General features: G+C 35.7%; 1 protein-coding gene across 1 annotated transcript in view; it reads left to right on the forward strand.

Annotated features, from left to right (window-relative positions):
* The window catches only part of ALDH1A1 (aldehyde dehydrogenase 1 family member A1), a 53,553-nt gene extending 33,819 nt beyond the window's left edge, over nucleotides 1–19,734 (forward strand). Inside the window, exons 8-13 of the mRNA XM_005887845.3 lie at nucleotides 1,612–1,714; nucleotides 3,487–3,671; nucleotides 6,799–6,963; nucleotides 12,510–12,667; nucleotides 13,939–14,013; nucleotides 19,130–19,734. Coding sequence (XP_005887907.2) covers nucleotides 1,612–1,714; nucleotides 3,487–3,671; nucleotides 6,799–6,963; nucleotides 12,510–12,667; nucleotides 13,939–14,013; nucleotides 19,130–19,202 — 759 coding nt within the window. The 3' untranslated portion in view covers nucleotides 19,203–19,734. The remainder of the gene's footprint in view (nucleotides 1–1,611; nucleotides 1,715–3,486; nucleotides 3,672–6,798; nucleotides 6,964–12,509; nucleotides 12,668–13,938; nucleotides 14,014–19,129) is intronic.
* The last annotated feature ends 808 nt before the right edge of the window (nucleotides 19,735–20,542 follow it).

Genomic DNA, 20,542 nt, shown 5'->3' on the forward strand with positions numbered 1-20,542 from the left:
AAAGTATAACCTTTCTTTCTCACTCATACTTCTAACCATTCTTCATGCTAGTTTAACACCTGTAGCTTTTAGAAAAATACCTCTCGTTTTACTCCCTTCCCCAAGACAAAAATGATCTACTTTAATAAAGTATCTCCAGCAAATCTTTCTAAGCCAATAAAAGAAAAAAAAAAACATTAAAAAGATGCAGAAAGAATTTGGAGAATTCAAAGGGAAAAAGGCATTTTTAGGAAATACAAGATTCCTAATCACCTGAAATGAAAATTCAGTTTTTGAAACTGGTCATGAGAAATATTAATATGTTGTGGAAGCAAAATAGGATATCATAGAAATTTCAAACAGGGTTTCCCCATTGCCAGTCTACTTTTAGTTTATTTTTATTATTTTAATTAACTTACTTTTATAGGTTTGATTTGGGGCATGTAAATTTTACATAAGATGAAAATATTAGCGGATTAATTAATGCTTTACTCTGTAATGCACAGTAGGGGTCAGTTCAGTAGTCACTTAAAATTTAAACACCCACTCAGCAACGTCTACCTATCATTTATTTAGTCAGGATAGAAACTTGTTATTAAAATTGATGCATTGAAAAAGAAGAGTGATCCAGAGAATAAAAAAAGCAAGATAAAATGAATCATCTTGTAAAAAAGAAAAGCAAAGATCATTTTAGTGTACTAAGACTTCAATAAGAAATAATAAAGAGGAAATAGTTGTAAAACAAGACCAGGTTTCAGAAATGAGAAAAACATAAACAACTACAGAAAATAATCTTGATGGGAAGTGATCTGCAGAGGAAAAAAAAAGAAAACTCTTTCCCTGAAGATAGGCCACTAGCATTAAAGAAGAAACGAGTACAAGATTCCAGCTAACTAAAGTAGCAGCACAGAGCACAGATTCAATTTCTTTCTCCAAGTTCCAATATTCAAGGTATGGAGGACAGCAGGAGAAAGAGGGAGTGAGAGAGAAACAGTTACTGCTACCAGGCAGGTGACATCTGTTTGGGAAACTGATATGTATACAAATGATATAATCCACAGGAAACTCTGAAAGAGTTCCTTGAGGGAATTTACTGGGGATCAGAGAAAGAAAGGGTCACGTTCATCTTGAGTCATCATAGAATGCTAAAGAGGAGCTAAGACACAAGCTGGACCCAGGAATGATAGGATTGGAGGCAGCCCAAGTTGGGGTGAGCATGTACTGAGACACAGAGATTTGGGGGTGGTAGATATGCCACTTTGTTTGGATATGGATAGAGTTTTCTGTATTTCAACAGAGGGATGAAAAGTCAAAATAGATTAAGTTATGGTTGAATCATGATATATCAGATTGAACAGAAGAAAGACGAAGCTCTGGTTAAAATGAAAAACCTGTTGTGCCATGTACAGCAAAATCATGTATATCAAATCAGTTATTACATTCAATATATCTGTTTTCATGATATATCATATGTTTATGCTTGGATGGAAGAGCCTTTGGTAGCGGAAGCTGTAAAATCTGAAAAAAAAAAATGCCATTTCTCCCACAAATGTCATATAAATTTAAATTGCTAAAGAATCTTGCCTTGATGGGAGTAGATTAAGCCTCCTCCTTTGTAATGCTCCATTTCAGGTTGGCAAACTGATCAAAGAAGCTGCTGGGAAAAGCAATCTGAAAAGGGTGTCCCTGGAACTCGGGGGAAAGAGTCCTTGCATTGTGTTTGCTGATGCCGACTGTGAGTAAAAGCCACTCTGCTCACTTCTCACACTTCCTCCTTTTTGGCCGGGTAGTACCATATGGTAAAGGGTTTCCTTCTAATGTCAAAGTGTAAGGCATTAACCAGAGTTCAAATACACTCTTAAAAATCTGTTAAACTGTCCTAAAGTTACAAAGCCTAGATAAGTCCAACGCAGACACAATTTCTTCCTAATTTGGAATAGTTTGCTGTTTTCTCCGGCTTCCTTCATAGCTCAGTTGGTGTTTTCTCAGTTGAACTCTCAAGAAACTGTTATGCATTTAGGAGCCATAAAATATATTCTTAATTTCATACCTTAAATATTAGCATCACCTTAAGTGTGGTAAGATACCCTCAGACATGTTGCACTAAGACCAGCTGGAGAAACAGCAAGTTGTGCATTTGTCATCTCCCTTCTGTCGGGATCACACGTTCACTGAATGAAATGGCCAGAGGAAAGGACACCAACTACTTAAATAATTTCTTTCATTTTTTTTTCTAGCAGGTGTAGTTGAATTTACATATATTAAATATTTAATTATGATGGGACTCCATTATATCCTAAGTTCATCCTGATTATATTATCAAGTAAAATGCCACAATTATTTCCTATATGGGGAGTTAGCAGAAAACAATCAAACATTCCTCTGTATCTTTAAGAGCTGCATTATTGGTTTGAGGCAATCAACCATTTAGAGCACACTACCTTATTATACATTCTACAGACATGACGTGATTTCTCATTTTACCAAACCTTTCTGTAAAATGCTTTTGCTACAACTTAAGCATATGTGATTAGTTCACAAAATAAAGATGCTATGCTTAGTCGCTCAGTCATGTCCAACTCTTTGTAACCTCATGGACTGTAGCCCGCCAGACTCCTCTATCAGAGTTCTCCAGGCAAGAATACTGGAATGGGTTGCCATGCCCTCCTCCAGAGGATCTTCCCAACTCAGGTATCAAACCCAGGTCTCCTGCATTGCAGACAGACTCTTTACCATCTGAACAACCAGGGAAGCCCCAAATAAAGATAACAATAGCCAGTTGCTATAATGTTAAATCTCCTGCATTCATAAAATTAAAATGCAAAGAAAACTTTCTTCTGGTTGTTTAGGATCTACTAATGAAACAAACTATTTCCTCTTTTTAAGACCCTTGTAACCATTTCAAATAAACAGATAAGAATTTATAGGCATATGTGAAATAACATGGCACACTTTAGATAAATTTGGAAAAATTTTCATAGAATAGGGTTGTAAGGTGGTTGAGCAATTCTGAATATTAGTTGTTTGGGGTTTTGAGGGGGTTATGATTTTTCTTAGAAATACCACTTTTTCTATTGATCAGAGTATATAAGAATGTTTTTACATTCTTAACATAGTGGATATTTTATATTTTCTTTGTCATTAGTTAAAACCTCAGACCTGAAAGAAATATTCAGTCATTTAACTATAAATGTGACTTATAAAAGTCACTTGAAGTAAGATTTAATCATAGATTACTTTCCAAATTTTGGAATTATTCATATCAAAGTTGTATTGATAACCATTATATTTCAGAATTTACTATTTTACTGTCATTTGAGTAGCAAATAAAGGATCAGAAAGGCTCAATTGTCACCTGACTGGTAAGAGGTAGAATATATTGAATCTATGTTTGACTACATGACTCATGACTTTTTTATACCACCATATCGCCTCTAAGAAAGATATATAAAAAATATATTAATTTTAGAAAATGCCTTTTCTTTAACATGAATGTCTTCTCTGCAGTGGACAATGCTGTTGAATTTGCACACCAAGGAGTATTCTATCACCAGGGCCAGTGTTGTATAGCTGCATCCCGTCTCTTTGTAGAAGAATCAATTTACGATGAGTTTGTTCGAAGGAGTGTTGAGCGGGCGAAAAAGTATGTTCTTGGAAATCCTCTGACCCCAGGAGTCAGTCAAGGCCCTCAGGTGAGTGTAAAATCGATGGAATAGCGTTCACAGGGCTTAAGAGTAAAGTATCTTCTTTAGGTCTGGTTTTAATTGAATATGATTATTTCCCATCCACATATATTCCTTGGTGATGATATTGATCAGTTTAGTGATTAAAAAAATAATGAATTGAACTCCCAATGGTAAAGAAAGTATCTTGATTTTGTGTTGCCCAGTTTTCACATCCAGAAACAGTTAAAGAGATGTTGGAAATTAAAGACGTGAGGAAAAGTAACAAATACTAAAGATTTCGTTTTCTCAGTCTGTACATCTCTGATGTCCTATATACAGTTCCTATCCACTTGGAAGTTCTTATACCATCCTATCGTTTATTTCGTCTTCAGCATCAATCCTTTTTTTCAGCTTCCATCCCACAGATATAGGCAGCCAGCATGACTAAATTATTTCCAAATTTTTTAGTCACTCTGACCTTCTAAAAATAGCATGAGTGTCCTAAAATGTCCTGAGTTCTGACTTTGTACCGAACTTCCCATTTTAGTTGTTAAAGCCCAGTTATTCCTGAGGGTCCCCATTTTCTTCTGTCGGCTTAGAACCACTGTCAGTGTCTCTCTTGTCCTAAGCCCAGCTTTCCCTCTCCCTTACACAGTTCTTTGTTCTTTGTCTGTTTTCAAGCTCCTGGACCTTAGGTGCTAAATTTACTCCTGCTCTTTGAGGTCTTGATCCAGAGCAGAATTTTTACGTGATCTCATAGAGTTTACAGTGTAGAAAGCTAAGAGGCTGTCTTGTATTTTCCTCCTCATGCCAAGATATTCAACTAGGAAAATTTTAGGACTTAGGCAATACCAAATATTGAAACCTAAAAGCCCTAAAGTAACTGGTAAAAAGGATGTATACATTTTGTTAAGTCTAAGCCTGTTATGCTTTGTATTTATCTTTGTGTTTAGTGAGTACATAAAAGTAGTTGCTAATTTTGATCATATTTGGCAACTTTTCATATGGATGCCAAGACATATAGTAAATTCAATTTTGACTTGGTCTCCTATTCTAAGAAAGGATGAGACTCTAAGGTTTTACCTGTGATTATTTCTTTCTCTAAATATATGTCTATGGAAAAGTAAAGCACATTTCCCATTTGAGACAAATATATCAAATAGACATAGATAAATAGATAGATAGATGATAGATATCAGTGGATAGATAAATAGGTAGATAGAAACATATATATGCAAAGAGAAAAGGAAAGAAGAAGAGAGAATGAGGGAAGAGAAGATAACTTAATATTCAGTGTTGTTGGGCAATACTTCTCCCCATCGGGGGATCTGCAAGATTCAACCAGAGGCTCAAAAATTGAGCTAGGACACTTCATTATTCCTAAGAGAAGGAAGTTAAAATAGACTTGAGGTAAATTTCCATCCATAGGATTCTTAAGTGAGTGATCTAACTTAGTGATCTAACTGCTTAACATAATAATTTAATCTTTATAAGTGAAAAGATTTTGGTCATAGGTTGCATTGAATAAGCAGAAAAAGTAGATATGTTGGGACTTTGAGAAGGAAAAGACTAAAAAGTCCATGAGACGTCTTTACCTTTTAAAATACTCTCTATTGTTATAAGAAGGAGCTTGTGGGGACACTCATTTATAAGCTTTAATATGTGTTGTAACTTGTAAAATTATGTATATATATGGATATTATAACTTCTTTTTCGAGTGAAAATACTGATTATTTCCAAATCCTTAAGGAAATACACATTCTGGTCTTTGAAATTAAATTGGAAAAGGACTTTACCAAGGAAGAATTTGTTTTATATATATTTTATATATATACACACACATAGCGCTTAATCTAATTGATATAGGAGCTGGATTATGTGCATTGAGAACTTCATGAAGTCTTTTGCTGGGATTTAGAAGACACGGAAGATTGTAGTGTCAAAGAGAAAGATAAAGAACAACTTTTTAAATAATGAGTAGAGACAAGGTAAATTGGTGAGAGGCTTTCACCTTAACTCCTGGATCCCCAGTGTTGTCCCTTTAAAACTTAACTCCAGCCACATCTGAGACAAGGCAGTCTTCACCAGTGATTTGGAGTCCCCTCCTTGCCCCCACACCAAGTAGGAATTGAGGTAATAGGTAGGCCCAATCCCAGTGCATGGAGTAGAGGTATGTGCTCCTGATGTTCCCAGTTAGAATTCTGGAGTCATTCTTTTCCTTATAAAAATATCGTAAAACAAAGTGTTTAAGTTTTGTAGTTCTTAAAATATATTTAGATGTGGTCTGTTTAACAAAGCAGGTTGGCAACAATCAGGACAGGTCAGAAATTAGAACCAGACCTATTGACTGCCTTGGAGGGACCTGAAGTGGGTGAGATAACTAGGCTGTGGTCAGCATGGACCTGGCCACAGAGGGCGGTCAGGAGAAGAATCTCATCCTGAGGTCTAAAGATCTGAAAGTCTTCCTGAAGTCACAAAGCATCTGCTTTATAGCTACCATGTCTAATGAAACCCAGTATCAAAGTTTTCTTTTTTTTTCTTCTGTCTTTTAATTTCAGTTAGGATTACAGTTTCCAGGTAAGACTGGTTGATGATTAACAGGCATTTCTTTCCATGTAAGTAAATGACAGTTGTATGAAAAATTATGGGCTTCCCAGGTGGCTCAAGGCAAAGAATCTGCCTGCCAGTGCAGGAGACACAAGAGATGCATGTTCAATCCCTGGGTCAGGAAGATCCCCTGGAGGAGGAAATGGCAACCCACTCCAGTATTCTTGTCTGGGAAAATCCCATGGACAGAGGAGCCTGTTGGGATATGTTCCGTGGGGTCACAAAGAGTAGGACGCAACTTAGTGTCTGGGCACACACACACGTGAAAAGGTATACACATGTTTGCAGTGCCAATATACTTCTCTTGTATAACTGTAAAACCAACGCTAAATACAAACATTTATCTTCACGGTTTCTTTCCAGAAAAGTCATGAGAATTAAACATGCCCAACAATGAATCTGAGCCTCTGTCAGCTGCTTTGGTTGGAATATTTAACTTAATAACAATATCTGAGCATTTTGAAACCCTTATTTACAGGCTGGGCAAAGTATTATCTTTACAAGTTGCCACTTTTTTCTAACTTTTCATGTGATATTTTTCCAATAGATTGATAAAGAACAATATGAAAAAATACTTGACCTCATTGAAAGTGGGAAGAAGGAGGGGGCCAAGCTGGAATGTGGCGGAGGCCCTTGGGGGAATAAAGGCTACTTTATCCAACCCACAGTTTTCTCTGATGTTACTGATGATATGCGCATTGCCAAAGAGGAGGTAAATGGTTTCATTCTGTTCTGTTCTCTTTTTTGCCATATTTTGTCTGCATGGATATATACAAAGTGTTCCTTTAACATACTCAGTTCTTTGAACACCTTTCTCAATAAATGTTACTCTTCATTTCTAATACTGATAAATGATAATTTTTTATTAAGACTAAAAATAGTCAGGAATTCATTGGTCAGGCCAAGAATTTCCAGATGACCACAGATAAGGATGCTTAACAATTGCTAAATGCTTCCTTCACAAACTTAAATGGAAAATACAGTTCCACATTCACTGAAGCTTTTTTCTCCTTTGCAAATAATGTATTTGAAAATAATTGGAAAAGAATAAAGTGATATGCAGTTTTTAAAAATTAAACTCCTTATTTTGAGATAATTATAGATCCAGTTGTCATTGTGAGAAATACTAATACAGAAAGATCCCATGTACTCTTTACTTGGTTTCCTTCAGCATTTAAATGTTCTTTTGATGAATTTGTGGGGGAGAAAGTGGTCTCCCCGTCCTATTCCTCCACCATCTTAGGACCGCCCCTGTCGGTTTCCTTCAATAGGTAACATCTTATAAAACTATAATATAACAAAAAGTATGTTAACATTGATACAGTCAAGACATAGAACATTTCATCATCACATGAATTTCTCATGTTTCCCTTTCGTAGTCAGATCTACATCCTCCTAGGCCACCCCATCCTCAATCCTCAGCTTTCTCTTCACCACTAATGTCGTCTTTATTTCTATAATTTTGTCATTTCAAGAATGTCACATAAGTGAATTCATACGTCATGCAACCTTTTTGGATTGACTTTTTTTTCACCCATCATAATTCTCTGTAGATTTATCTAGGTTGTTGAATGTAAGAATAATTTGCTCCTATTTATAGGTGACTATTTCATAATGAGTGCACCATAGTTGTTTAACCATTCACTCATTGAAGAAGTTTGGGCTGTTTCCAGTTTGAGACTACTTTAAATAATGCTGTTATAAATATCAGTATACAGGCTTTTGTGTAAACGTAAGTTTTCACTTCTCTGGAGTAAATGCCCAGAAATATAATTCCTGGGTCGTATGGTAGATACAACTTTTTAAGAAACTGCTAATCTTCCAGAATGGCTGAACAATTTCATATTCCCATTAGCAGTATATGAATGATCCCAATTTCTCTGCATCCTTGCTAACTATTTTGATGCTGTGACTATTTTTTATTTTAATCATTCTGATAGGTGTGATAGCTCATTGAGGTTTAAATTTGCATTTCCTTAGTGGCTGGTAGGGAGAAGGAAATGGCAACCCACTCCAGTATTCTTGCCTGGAGAATCCTGTGGACAGAGGAGCCTGCAGGGCTGCTGTCCATAGGGTCGCACAGAGTCAGACACAACTGAAGCAACTCAGCAGCATGCATGCATTGGAGAAGGAAATGGCAACCCACTCCAGTATTGTTGCCTGGAGAATCCCAGGGGAGCCTGGTGGGCTGCCTGCCATCTATGGAGTCGCACAGAGCTGGACACGACTAAAGGGACTTAGCAGCAGCAGCAGCAGCAGAAGCAGTTTCTGGTAATATTGAACATCTTTACCTGGGATTATTTGCCGTCTGATATCTTCCTTGATAAAATGTCTGATTTATTTTGCCCATGTACTAATTGGAGTGTTTGCTTTTTACTGTTGAGTTTTGAGAGTTCCTTACACAGTCTAGACACTTAACTGTTTTTTAGCTCAGTGGTTTGTAAATATTTTCTCCCAGGCTGTAGCTTGTCTTTTCATTTTCTTATCAGGGTCCTTCTCAGACCAAAGGTTTTAATTTTAAGGAAATCCAATTTATTTATTTTTCTTTTTATGAATAGTATTTTTGGTGTCAACTCCTATGAGCTACACTTTATTTACTCCTAGATCCAAAAAAACATTTTCTGTGTAATTTTGTTTTATTGTTTCTAAAAGCTTTATAGTTTATGTTTTACACATAAATCTGTGATCCATTTTAGGTTAAATTTTTATACAAGGTGTGAGATTTAAGTAAAGGTTGTTTGTTTTTGTCTATATGTTCAATCGCTCCAGCACCATTTGTTGAAAAGGCAGTTTTTCTTTCACTTCATTATGTTTGCAACTGTCAGCATTTCAGTTATGTGTATTTGTGTGTATCAATTTCTGTGTTCTCTACCCTTCAGTTGACCTATGTGTCTATTTCTCTACCTGTACTCCTTTTTAAAATGTAATTATTTTTACTGAAGTATAGTTGATTTATAATGTTGTGTTAGTTTCAGGTACACAGAAAAGTGGTTCAGTGATTCTTTTTCAGATCCTTTTCACTATAGATTATTACAAAATAGTAAATATATTCTCTTGATTTTAGTAGCTGTATAATTAGTCTTGAAATCGGAAAGATTGCATTCTCTTTCTTCTTCTTTTTCAAAATTGTTTTAGCTAAGCTAATTCTTTTGCTCTTCCATATAAATTTTAGAATAACCTGTTCATAAGTATTTTAAAATCTTGCTGGAATTTTGAGAGGAGTTGTGTTAAACATATCAGTCTGTTTGGGGAGAATTAACATCTTTATTGTGTTAAAACTTCCAGTTATTGATCATAGTAGGTCTCTCCATTTATGTATATCTTCTTTTATTTCTTTCATTAGCACTTTGTACTTTTCAGTGTACAAGTCCCATAAATGTTTTATTGAACTTATACCTAAGTTTTTTTGAGTAAATGGTTATTTCTGATTTCAATATGCACATGTTCATTGCTAGTATGTATTAATACAAGTGTACTTGATTTTTGTATATTTTATTGTATCCTGTAACATCACTGAACTTGGATATTTTAGAAGGTTTTTGGAGATTCCTTGGTAATTTATATGTAGACGATTATGTCATCTACAAATGGGAACAATTTTATTCATTTCTAATCTGTATGCCTTTTTATTTCTTTTTCTTGCCTTTTTCACTTGCTATAATTCCAGCACTGTGTTAATAAAATCAGTAAACATGGGTGTCTTTTTGCTCTCTATCTTAGGAGGAAAGCCTTCAGTCTTTACCATTGAATATGATATTACCTGTAAGATTTTCATAAATGCCTTTGATAAGGTTCAGAAATGCCTTTTTATTTTTAATTTGTTGAGGGGGAAAGGAGATTGGATTTTATCAAATGATTTTCCTGCATCGACTGAGATGATTATGTGGTATTTTTTCCCTCAATCTATAAATATGATATATACTGATTGAGTTTTGAATGCTGAATCAGCCTTGCATCTCTAGAATGAACCTCATTTGGTGATGGTATATAATTCTTTGTAGGTATTGGTGAACACAAATTGCTAACATTTTTTAGGAATATTTGCTGTAGCTTATAATGGTCTGTGGTTTGAGGGATTTTGGCTGTACTTTTTATTATTTTTATTGATAACAAAATAGCATCTAGTGATTGTTTACTATGTGCTAAGTGCCTTATAGTCAATATAAAACATAAGTATATTTACATGAAATATTGAATATAAATTCTCTTCAAGAAAATTAGTAATACCAATTTCATGCAAAGATGGGCTCAATAAAGGACAGAAATGATATGGACCTAACAGAAGCAGAAGATATTAAGAAGAGGTGGCAAGAATACACAGAAGAACTGTACAAAAAAGATCTTCACGACCCAGATAATCATGAAGGTGTGATCACTCACACTCACCTAGAGCCAGACATCCTGGAATGTGAAGTCAAGTGGGCCTTAGGAAGCATCACTACGAACAAAGCTAGTGGAGGTGATGGAATTCCAGTTGAGCTATTTCAAATCCTGAAAGATGATGATGCTGTGAAAGTGCTGCACTCAATATACCAGCAAATTTGGAAAACTCAGCAGTGGCCACACGACTGGAAAAGGTCAGTTTTCATTCCAATCCCAAAGAAAGGCAATACCAAAGAATGCTCAAACTACTGCACAATTGCACTCATCTCACAGGCTAGTGGTAGGCTGCAGTCCATGGGGTCGTGAAGAGTCAGACACAACTGAATGACTTCGCTTTCACTTTTCACTTTCATGCTTTGGAGAAGGAAATGGCAACCCACTCCAGTGTTCTTGCCTGGAGAATCCCAGGGACGGGGGAGCCTGGTGGGCTGCCATCTCTGGGGTTGCACAGAGTCGGACATGACTGAAGTGACTTAGCAGCAGCAGCAGCACACACTAGTAAAGTAATGCTCAAAATTCTCCAAGCCAAGCTTCAGCAATACATGAACTGTGAACTTCCAGATGTTCAAGCTGGTTTTAGAAAAGGCAGAGGAACCAGAGACCAAATTGCCAACATCCGCTGGATCATGGAAAAAGCAAGAGAGTTCCAGAAAAACATCTATTTCTGCTTTATTGACTATGCCAAAGCCTTTGACTATGCAGATCACAATAAACTGTGGAAAGTTCTGAAAGAGATGGGAATACCAGACCACCTGACCTGCCTCTTGAGAAACCTGTATACAGGTCAGGAAGCAACAATTAGAACTGGACATGGAACAACAGTCTGGTTCCAAATAGGAAAAGGAGTACGTCAAGGCTGTATATTGTCAGCCTGCTTATTTAACTTATATGCAGAGTACATCACGAGAAACGCTGGGCTGGAAGAAGCACAAGCTGGAATCAAGATTGCCAGGAAAAATATCAATAACCTCAGATATGCAGATGACACCACTCTTATGGCAGAAAGTGAAGAGGAACTAAAGACCCTCTTGAAAGTGAAAGAGGAGAGTGAAAAAGTTGGCCTAAAGCTCAACATTCAGAAAACTAAGATCATGGCATCTGGTCCCATCACTTCATGGGAAATAGATGAGAAACAGTGGAAACAGTGGCTGACTTTATTTTTCTGGGCTCCAAAATCACTGCAGATGGTGATTGCAGCCATGAAATTAAAAGACGCTTACTCCTTGGCAGGAAAGTTATGACCAACCTAGACAGCATATTAAAAAGCAGAGACATTACTTTGCCAACAAAGGCCCATCTAATCAAGGCTATGGTTTTTCCAGTGGTCATGTATGGATGTGAGAGTTGGACTATAAAGAAAGCTGAGCACTGAAGAATTGATGCTTTTGATCTGTGGTGTTGGAGAAGACTCTTGAGAGTCCCTTAGACTGCAAGGAGATCCAACTAGTCCATCCTAAAGGAGATTAGTCCTGGGTGTTCTTTGGAAGAACTGATGTTGAAGCTGAAACTTCAAAACTTTGGCCATCTGATGCAGAGAGCTGACTCATTTGAAACGACCCTGATGCTGGGAAAGATTGAGGGCAGGAGGAGAAGGGGGCAACAGAGGATGAGATGGTTGGAGGGCATCACTGACTCAATGGACATGAGTTTGGGTAAACTCCAGGAGTTGGTGATGGACAGGGAGGCCTGGTGTGCTGCAGATCATGGGGTCGCAAAGAGTCGGACATGACTGAGAGACTGAACTGAATTAAACTGAATATAATGAATATAAATATTTTATTTACATATTATTTAGACATATTTATAAGCATTATATACAAATACTTAGTTGTAATCTATTACTTTGACTTATTTCATTCATTTCTTTTTGTATAGATATTTGGACCTGTGCAGCAAATCATGAAGTTTAAGTCTTTAGATGATGTAATCAAGAGAGCAAACAATACTTTCTATGGGTTATCTGCAGGAATTTTTACCAATGATATTGATAAAGCCATCACAGTCTCCTCTGCTTTGCAGTCTGGAACCGTGTGGTAAGTCATGCCTATGTAATGTCACCTTTTCCATGTTAACCACATTAGCAGGCTACTTTGAACTTTCTCTGACTCACACTGAATCCCCTGCCTAGCCCCTAGTCTCTGAACTGCTTTGTTAGTTATTTTTGTTCCATCAAATTGTACTTTGTCGACTCAGTCCCAGTAACAGCCCAAGATTATTTTTCTTGCTGATAATGTCACACCCAAATCCATGAAAAGTATTTATCCTTGAGATGTTGAAAAGTTTGGGAGGCAGCCAAAAATCCTTGTCCTTTTCAATAGCTCTAGAATCTTTTTTTCTGAAGCAATGAGACAGTCAGTATTTCATTACTGTGTATTCTGCATAAGCCCCATACTGTAGTCCTCACATTTATTATCTCATTTTACCTTACTGCAACTGTTAATTGGTATGGTAAATTTATTTGCAAAAAAACAGTAGTTTAGTGGGTTTATGTAATTGATCAAGATCACACAATAAATGACCACTGAGGTTCAGACTATTTCAGACTCTACAGCAGTGATTCTCAAGACTGGCTGTGCATTAGAATTGTCTGGGGAGCTTTAAAAATATCTACACTGATGTCGATGGAGGTGGGTATGCATCAAATCCACCAATTATATCAGTGATTGTGACTGAATCTGGATGTAGTTTTTAATTTTTTTTAATTCTAATTATTCATGTTTTTATATTTGTTCATATAGACATTTTGAAACTTTTTAAAAATATGGCAAAGGATAAAAAAAATTATATAATGAAATTCAACTCCTGCCACAGCCTCTGTTTAGGCAATTTTTTCAATTAATGAATGAAAAAAGTGAACTAAGTAATATGAGATATATTACAATTACAAAAGAAAATTGATTCTAGCCTAAGGAGACAACCCACAAGAGTACCACAAAGCTTATTGAATATAGGCAGTAAAGAACACTCATCCAACAAACTCTAAATCTCTCACAAATGGTATCCATCCACTTACGGTATGTTGGTATTCTATCTTTTATAATTCAAACTATAACTTCTCAGGGACGTGGTGCACTGCCAACATGGCTATCCACACATAGCATGGGATCATTGCTTTTATTTGTAGTCAGTATATATACATATACTTACACTCCTACATTCTAATTTATAGTGTTATTTTTTTAAGTGACTATGTAACATTAAAATTAATAGAGTTGTTAAAGAACTCTCTGAATTTCAAAAGTTCCAAATTTAGGAGTTCTAAATAGGTTAAGTGTGACCTATAATGTACTTCTTTCCTTTTCAGGGTGAACTGCTATAGTGTGGTATCTGCCCAGTGCCCCTTTGGTGGATTCAAGATGTCTGGAAATGGTCGAGAACTGTAAGAATAACTTTCATTAAGATAAATATTTATCTTGATAAAAATGGTTATCACTCTGAAGGAATTATGATAATCCTTGAAAGTGAGTTAGTCACTCAATTGTGTCCCATTCTTTGTAACCCCATAGACTATAGCCTGCCAGGTTCCTCTGTCCATGGAATTCTTCAGGCAAGAATGCTAGAATGGGTTGCTATTTCCTTCTGCAGGGGCTCTTCCCAAAACAGGGATTGAACCCCACGTCTCCTACATTGAGGGCGGATTCTTTACCATCTGAGCCACCAGGGAAGTTACTATTCAAATTAAAACCTGCTTCTGTGCTTTCCTGGAGATTTATATTGTCAAATAGTTTTTAAATGCTGGATTTACTCTCAAAAGTGCAAAAATGTGATGGCAGAGGGAAATATTATTTATTAAACTTTTTGTAAGGGATCATACTAAGCACTTTACATTGGTTCTTGAAATATCGCCTACTTTTTGTTTGCTGGATACATGAATGTAATTTGGGAAACATTTCCAGAAAGGAGGTGGAAACTACCAACTGGTGATTGTAAAAAGTGTGCAAATATAAGAATGCTTTAGCTATTTGAATATATCTCTTAAATGAACAAATTAGGTGTCTTTATCTCAAAATACTTTTCAGTGTAGGAGGAATGATTCTCATTGTTAATATTTTTAGAGATGTGACTAAAAATTTAAATAACCTGAATGAGTTGTTTTTGGTTCTAAAATTTAAACTGAAAGGAAAATTTATTCAAGGAAAACATATTTTACAATCATGACTACATTGAGGATATATATATTATATAAATGATTTTATGAGCCTTCAGTTTCTTTTCAAACTGGGACATACTGACTTTTTAAAATATACACATACATATTTATGCATAGCAAGTAGTGGTTATGTTTGATCAATTTTGCTCAAGCAATTTTAATCATTTTATTTCTTAAAATTTTCTTGCATTTATCAATAAATTTAAAAAATCATAAAGAAAAGTCACATCATATTCAAACCTTATGAAATCAAACAGTGAAACTGCTCATTTTGTAAATGGCAAGTAAAAATTAGCCTCTGTCTGAGAGTATTAAATAGCTAGGTACTTGTCATTTAAATAAAACAATATCACAATGAAACAACTGTCTTTGGGGAGCCAGTGAAAGGGGGCCATGTTAAAATGATCCATCCTCTTTCTCAATATACTTTTATTAAGTAGTTAGTCTATATATGAGGTCCTTGGAGCCCTACAAACACAATACCATGTCCCATCTTCCATATAATTGTAGTGACATGAGGAACCTGTAACAAACAAACAAACAAACAATATATATATATACAGTGAAAAATACAGTGTGTGTGTGTGTATATATATATATATATAGTGAAAAAAAAAACACATACTATGAAATAAATAGTAACAGACTGTGAATCCATAGGTCATGGAGGTAGAGAAGCAATTAAAATGCAGAGTTCAATATTAGAGCATAGAAAATCTGTGCACCTCTAGACTATAACATTTTCAGCATCTCTCTAAGTCTCACTATTCCCATCTGTTAAAGTCAGCATTTGTGGTGGGGATAGGAGTCAGGGAAGAAAGTAAAAGGTCTATGAACTCTTTTCCATGCCTAAGATTCTGTGGTTCTAACCCTCCTGTGGAAATTCAGTTGATAAAGACAGTTGATAGAATAAGAGAAGATGTGACAGAAAAGATAGATAGGACTTGATCTAGGGCAGGAAACAAGTGTCAGATGTTAGGAAGTAGAGAAAAGGACATTTGTGAAGCAACATTCCAGGTGGCATATTGAGGGGTTAGTGAATTTGCCTGGCTGGTAGGGAATTATGGGGAAAGTGTGATTTCAGAGTTAAATAGGATACAGATTAAGAAGGACTGAATTCAAGAAAATCGGCTTACAATTATTAGTGGAGCAGTAAAAAGCCATGGATAGCTTTAGAATATTGTTGGAGATGTAGAGTAGCAAAAGATCAATTCAAAAGTGCACAACATAGCTGAGAAAGCATAATTGGAAACCAGCCTGCATTTGAATCCTGACTCTACCACTTGCTAGCCTTGCAACCCAGTTCAAGTTATCTAACTTCTGAGCCTCTGTTTCCTTCTACTTAAAAGGGAAATGTTAATATTCCTTTTAAGATGGTTTTGAGAGTTAGAGAACATATTTCCTATTCATTCCTTAGTACTGTAACTGTCACAAAGTGGGGACTCAACAAATAGTTCATCCTCCCCAAGTTCTTTTTCTGTATAATATCCATTACTGGGGAGTCCTTTGGGAGCACTAAGTACTTTGTACAAAGAACTATAATGAAACTTAGATTATTTTGAATATTAGTTGATTGCTGGCCCAGATATCCAATACAATTTCCTAGGAATGTTGAAAATAAAATAATCAGAAGGGATGAAATAATTAAAGCAGACTAGACATATAAATTTTGTTAGATTTTTAGGTACAATTTAGTCAAACTTTATGTTCAAGACATAAGGAAATCAAATAAGAGAAGGATGAAAAGGAGAATCGACCATAAATTATTCCCCAAAAATGTGGACTATGGGTATAGATAACTTCCTTATTGAAAATATAAAGGAAAACATTATACTGTAATTTTTATTTCAAAAATCCCAGCTGAGGATTCTAGTGTTAATGTCTATCTGAAACCAAAGTTGGCAAATTTAATAAACAAGTCATCCACTGCAAGATGTTTAAAGAGCATTGCTGAAGCAATAATCTCAAATGACTCCCAAGAGTTCAGGTACAGTTTATCCTCAAAGACGGAAAGGTAGAATTGATCATCTGGTTGATCATTGATCAACAGAGTCCTTAAAGAGCTAAAAATAATAGTATACAGACCCCACTGAGGTACTGATGCTGGGTGTCCAAAGCAGAGTTGGCACTCCCATCATGACGTTAGCCCTGGAATGAGTTAAATGGCAGAAATCCCTTTCTGTGTGTAATTGGACTCATTTTTACTTAGATTAACATTGGTCACTTGAGATTTTACTAGCATGCCATTTCAAACTTAATTGGCTCTCAACACCTCACAAGATGTTTCTTTCTTCCTGTCCCTTTCAGAAATGGGGAGAAATAAAGTATCATAAACTGGTGGGCTAACATGAATAGATTTTGCTTGACTATATTTGCCAAACCAGTTCAGCAAACATTTCCTCTGTGCCTACTTAATTAATTAGTGCCAAGCTAACTTCTGGACACAGGGTAAAAAACAGGCATAATATGTTACTGCATCTTATTACTCCAGAGTGCACCCTGGAATAGAGGCACAGGTATCATCTAAAAGTGTGTTGGAAATGCAGTCTCAGGCCTCTCTCCAGACCTGCTGAAATAAAATCAGCATTTGAATCAAGTGCCAGGTGACTGGTACATTGACAATTTTAGAAGCACAGAACCAATAACTCATAGACTAGTGATATAAAGAGAAATGTAAACAGGTATTTTGTGTTATACCAAGACAAGAATGCCTATACATCAGAATACTAAGAAGCAAGGTTTATTTCAGCTTAAGTAAGACAATTATCACACTTTGTACTCTCCTGAGAGTTTCGAGTGTCCATGTAACCCAAAATACAATGGAAAGTCTATTGGCAAAAATCATGGGTTAATATATCTAACTTTGTGAGATAAAAATACTTACTAAAATATTATCCTTTAATGGGTTTCAGACAACTGGGGCTAAACCCTTTAATTACTTTGAAGAACATGCTCACTGAAGCTTTTAGAAGGTATTTTCAGAAGCTTAATGGTCCAAGAAAATAATCAGTGTAAGAGGATTAGGTTACCCAGGAGAAAAAGGTGTCTTCTACATACCTGTCTACATCACTAAAGGGGAGGGGTAGAAAAGGATCAAGATCTTTTTCCTCTGTAAGTCTACATGTGCATGAGTGTTATGATTTTAAGAGTACTCTTATGTTCATGTAATTTAATCCTTTTATCAAAACAATATAGAGAATATGTTAACCTAATTGTTTTTAGTTATCTCTTTAAGGAAGGGCAAATCACAGTTTATAAAACTGGTAGGAGGTCTCAATAAAACTGATAGGAAGATATCAGAGTTTTGATTGATTGACTCAAGTTTAATTACTGATCATTTGGGTTGGATTTAAGAGTTATATAGCAAATGACAGGGGTTTCATGAATCAGAAAATCCACAAAAAGTCCCACATTTTAGCCCAATGAACCCTCTCCCCCTCTCAAATCAAAACAAAACAATCAACCCTACACTCAAATACAAACCTGTAACAATAAGGTCAAGCTTTTTGTTTTGCTTTATTCTGGGGTGTTTTTGCCTTTGCCAAGAATCAAAAGATACTACTATAACTAGAAAATATTCTATTCTGTTTTATAAGCTAAGCTAAGCAGGGTCTCTTGCCTGCAATGCAAGAGACCCAGGTTCGATCCCTGGGTGGGGAAGATCCTCTGGAGAAAGGAATGGCAATCCACTCCAGTATTTTTGCCTGGAGAATCCCATGGACAGAGGAGCCTGGAGGGCCACAGTCCATGGGTTCACAAAGAGTCAGACACGACTGAGCAACACTACTACTACTACTAGGCTAAGTTAGAATGAAAATAGAAGCCTGGTCATTTTTAGCCACTTCCTCATATCTAGACCAATTGGAAATGGTGAATACACTAAACTGAACTGGAATCTACAATTTTTCCCTACTACCCAAGTGATTACATTTTGAATATAACTACATTTCCTCTAGTAATATATCCATCTTATATATTAGAACCTAAACTAGAAATGATAAAATTCCTCTTGGACTTGTGTTTGTGTGTGGTGAGCATTTTTATAGTCAAGTAGAAAAAATTGTCAAAAAATGAACAATTTCCTTAAAAGTCAGCTGAGTGTACATGATCATTTAAAGTGTGCAAAAAAAAAAAAGGTAAAAAGTTTTCCCAAAAGGGATTTGTATAAGACCAGATATCTTATGGTAGGCTAGCTACCTTTTGAAATGCTTCTGTACACAGACCACAGAAAATATTTTCCATTGTCCCTAGCCAGATAAGCAGGAACAAACTTATACAAAATCATTGACCATGATGTATTTGTACAGCTCTGCTAAATTCTGTGCATTTTTTCTCTACTCTCCAGGGGAGAATATGGTTTCCATGAATACACAGAAGTCAAGACGGTCACAATCAAAATTTCTCAGAAGAACTCATAAACTATGAGAGTACAGAGATGACTCCTCAATAGCTAAGCATCTCCTGCAGTGGCTAATATATCTTAGTGGTTTTAAATGCAAAATTGTTCTTTCCTTGATTCTTTAAACATAAGCTAATCATATTAGCATTAATACTACACATAGAAAACTTGACATGTATATTACTCTGAAAGAATCATCAGCCTTCTGCTATGACACCCAAGCCCTCCCTGAAATAAAAATAATGGACTTGGATGCAATCTCTCTAGCTCTGTAATAGTTATGTGCTTCTCTTTGTAGCTACTTGCCTAGGATAATCACTTTATAGAAGAGAACAAGTTGTCATTTAGGATCTTTCTCTTGATGACCTCTTGAAGTACTTACCATACCTGTTAACTTCAGACTATGTATGTTCTGTTCTCCATAGTAGTTCAGTCCCTGAAATTTGTTGAAATATTTCCTAAAATGTCATGTCTGCTTGTCAAGTGAAGTAATGCCTGAAATACTTAGATGTAACCTAAACATACTGCTTAATAAAAACAACCTTGCATGATTCTTGTTCGTTGTGAATTTTTTAAGTAGAGTTTTTGGCTATAGTGATTTACTGTCCCTGTTACTCAAAAGCAGTGTTAAATTGAGCATAAAGATGTATTTAAAAATTAAGTTTAATCTACTCATTCTCAAATAAGTAAAGAAACAAATTTTATTTTCTGGAAGAATTTTTGAAATTAATAGCAAACATTTGAGTTAGGTGGCAAGCATTTACTGAGTTCCTATAGAGTTCTGGGCACTATGTTAGGTGTTGTAGAAAATAGGTTAATAGTGGATGGTCCATTATCCAAAATGCTTTAATATGTAGAGAACAAAGATACTGTCTGAAAAAAAAAAAAAAAGATGGGGCATGTAATGTAAGTGAGAATTAAAGACCATAAGATGATAGGAAGGTGCCAAAGGGTAGCTGTTACCAATACCGATGAACTTGGGAACACCATGAAGGAAATTTGACTGAATATGGACCTTAATGATGAGCAAATTTGCAATGAGGAAAGAAGTCCTACAAAATAGGAAAGTCCTACAAAGAGGAAAGAAGTCCTACAAAATAGTACCTCTGGACATATTCCATCAAAAAATTCTATATAATATTTTCCCCTCTTGGAGTTGCTGATTGCACATTGGCATAGTCTAAGTTCTGAGAGAAGTCATAAAACTTGTTTAGTTTTGTTTAATAGGTTTTTTCCCCAAATTTATTTAACCAAAGGCTTTGCTTTCCCTTCACTCATTTAATACCAATGAACATTAAGAACCCCATGTTGGAAGGTACTGTTCTATGCAACAAGGTGTTCTGATCAGAGATCTAGGGG

This window comes from Bos mutus, chromosome 8 (genome assembly GCF_027580195.1).
Source record: "Bos mutus isolate GX-2022 chromosome 8, NWIPB_WYAK_1.1, whole genome shotgun sequence".
NCBI lineage: Eukaryota > Metazoa > Chordata > Mammalia > Artiodactyla > Bovidae > Bos > Bos mutus.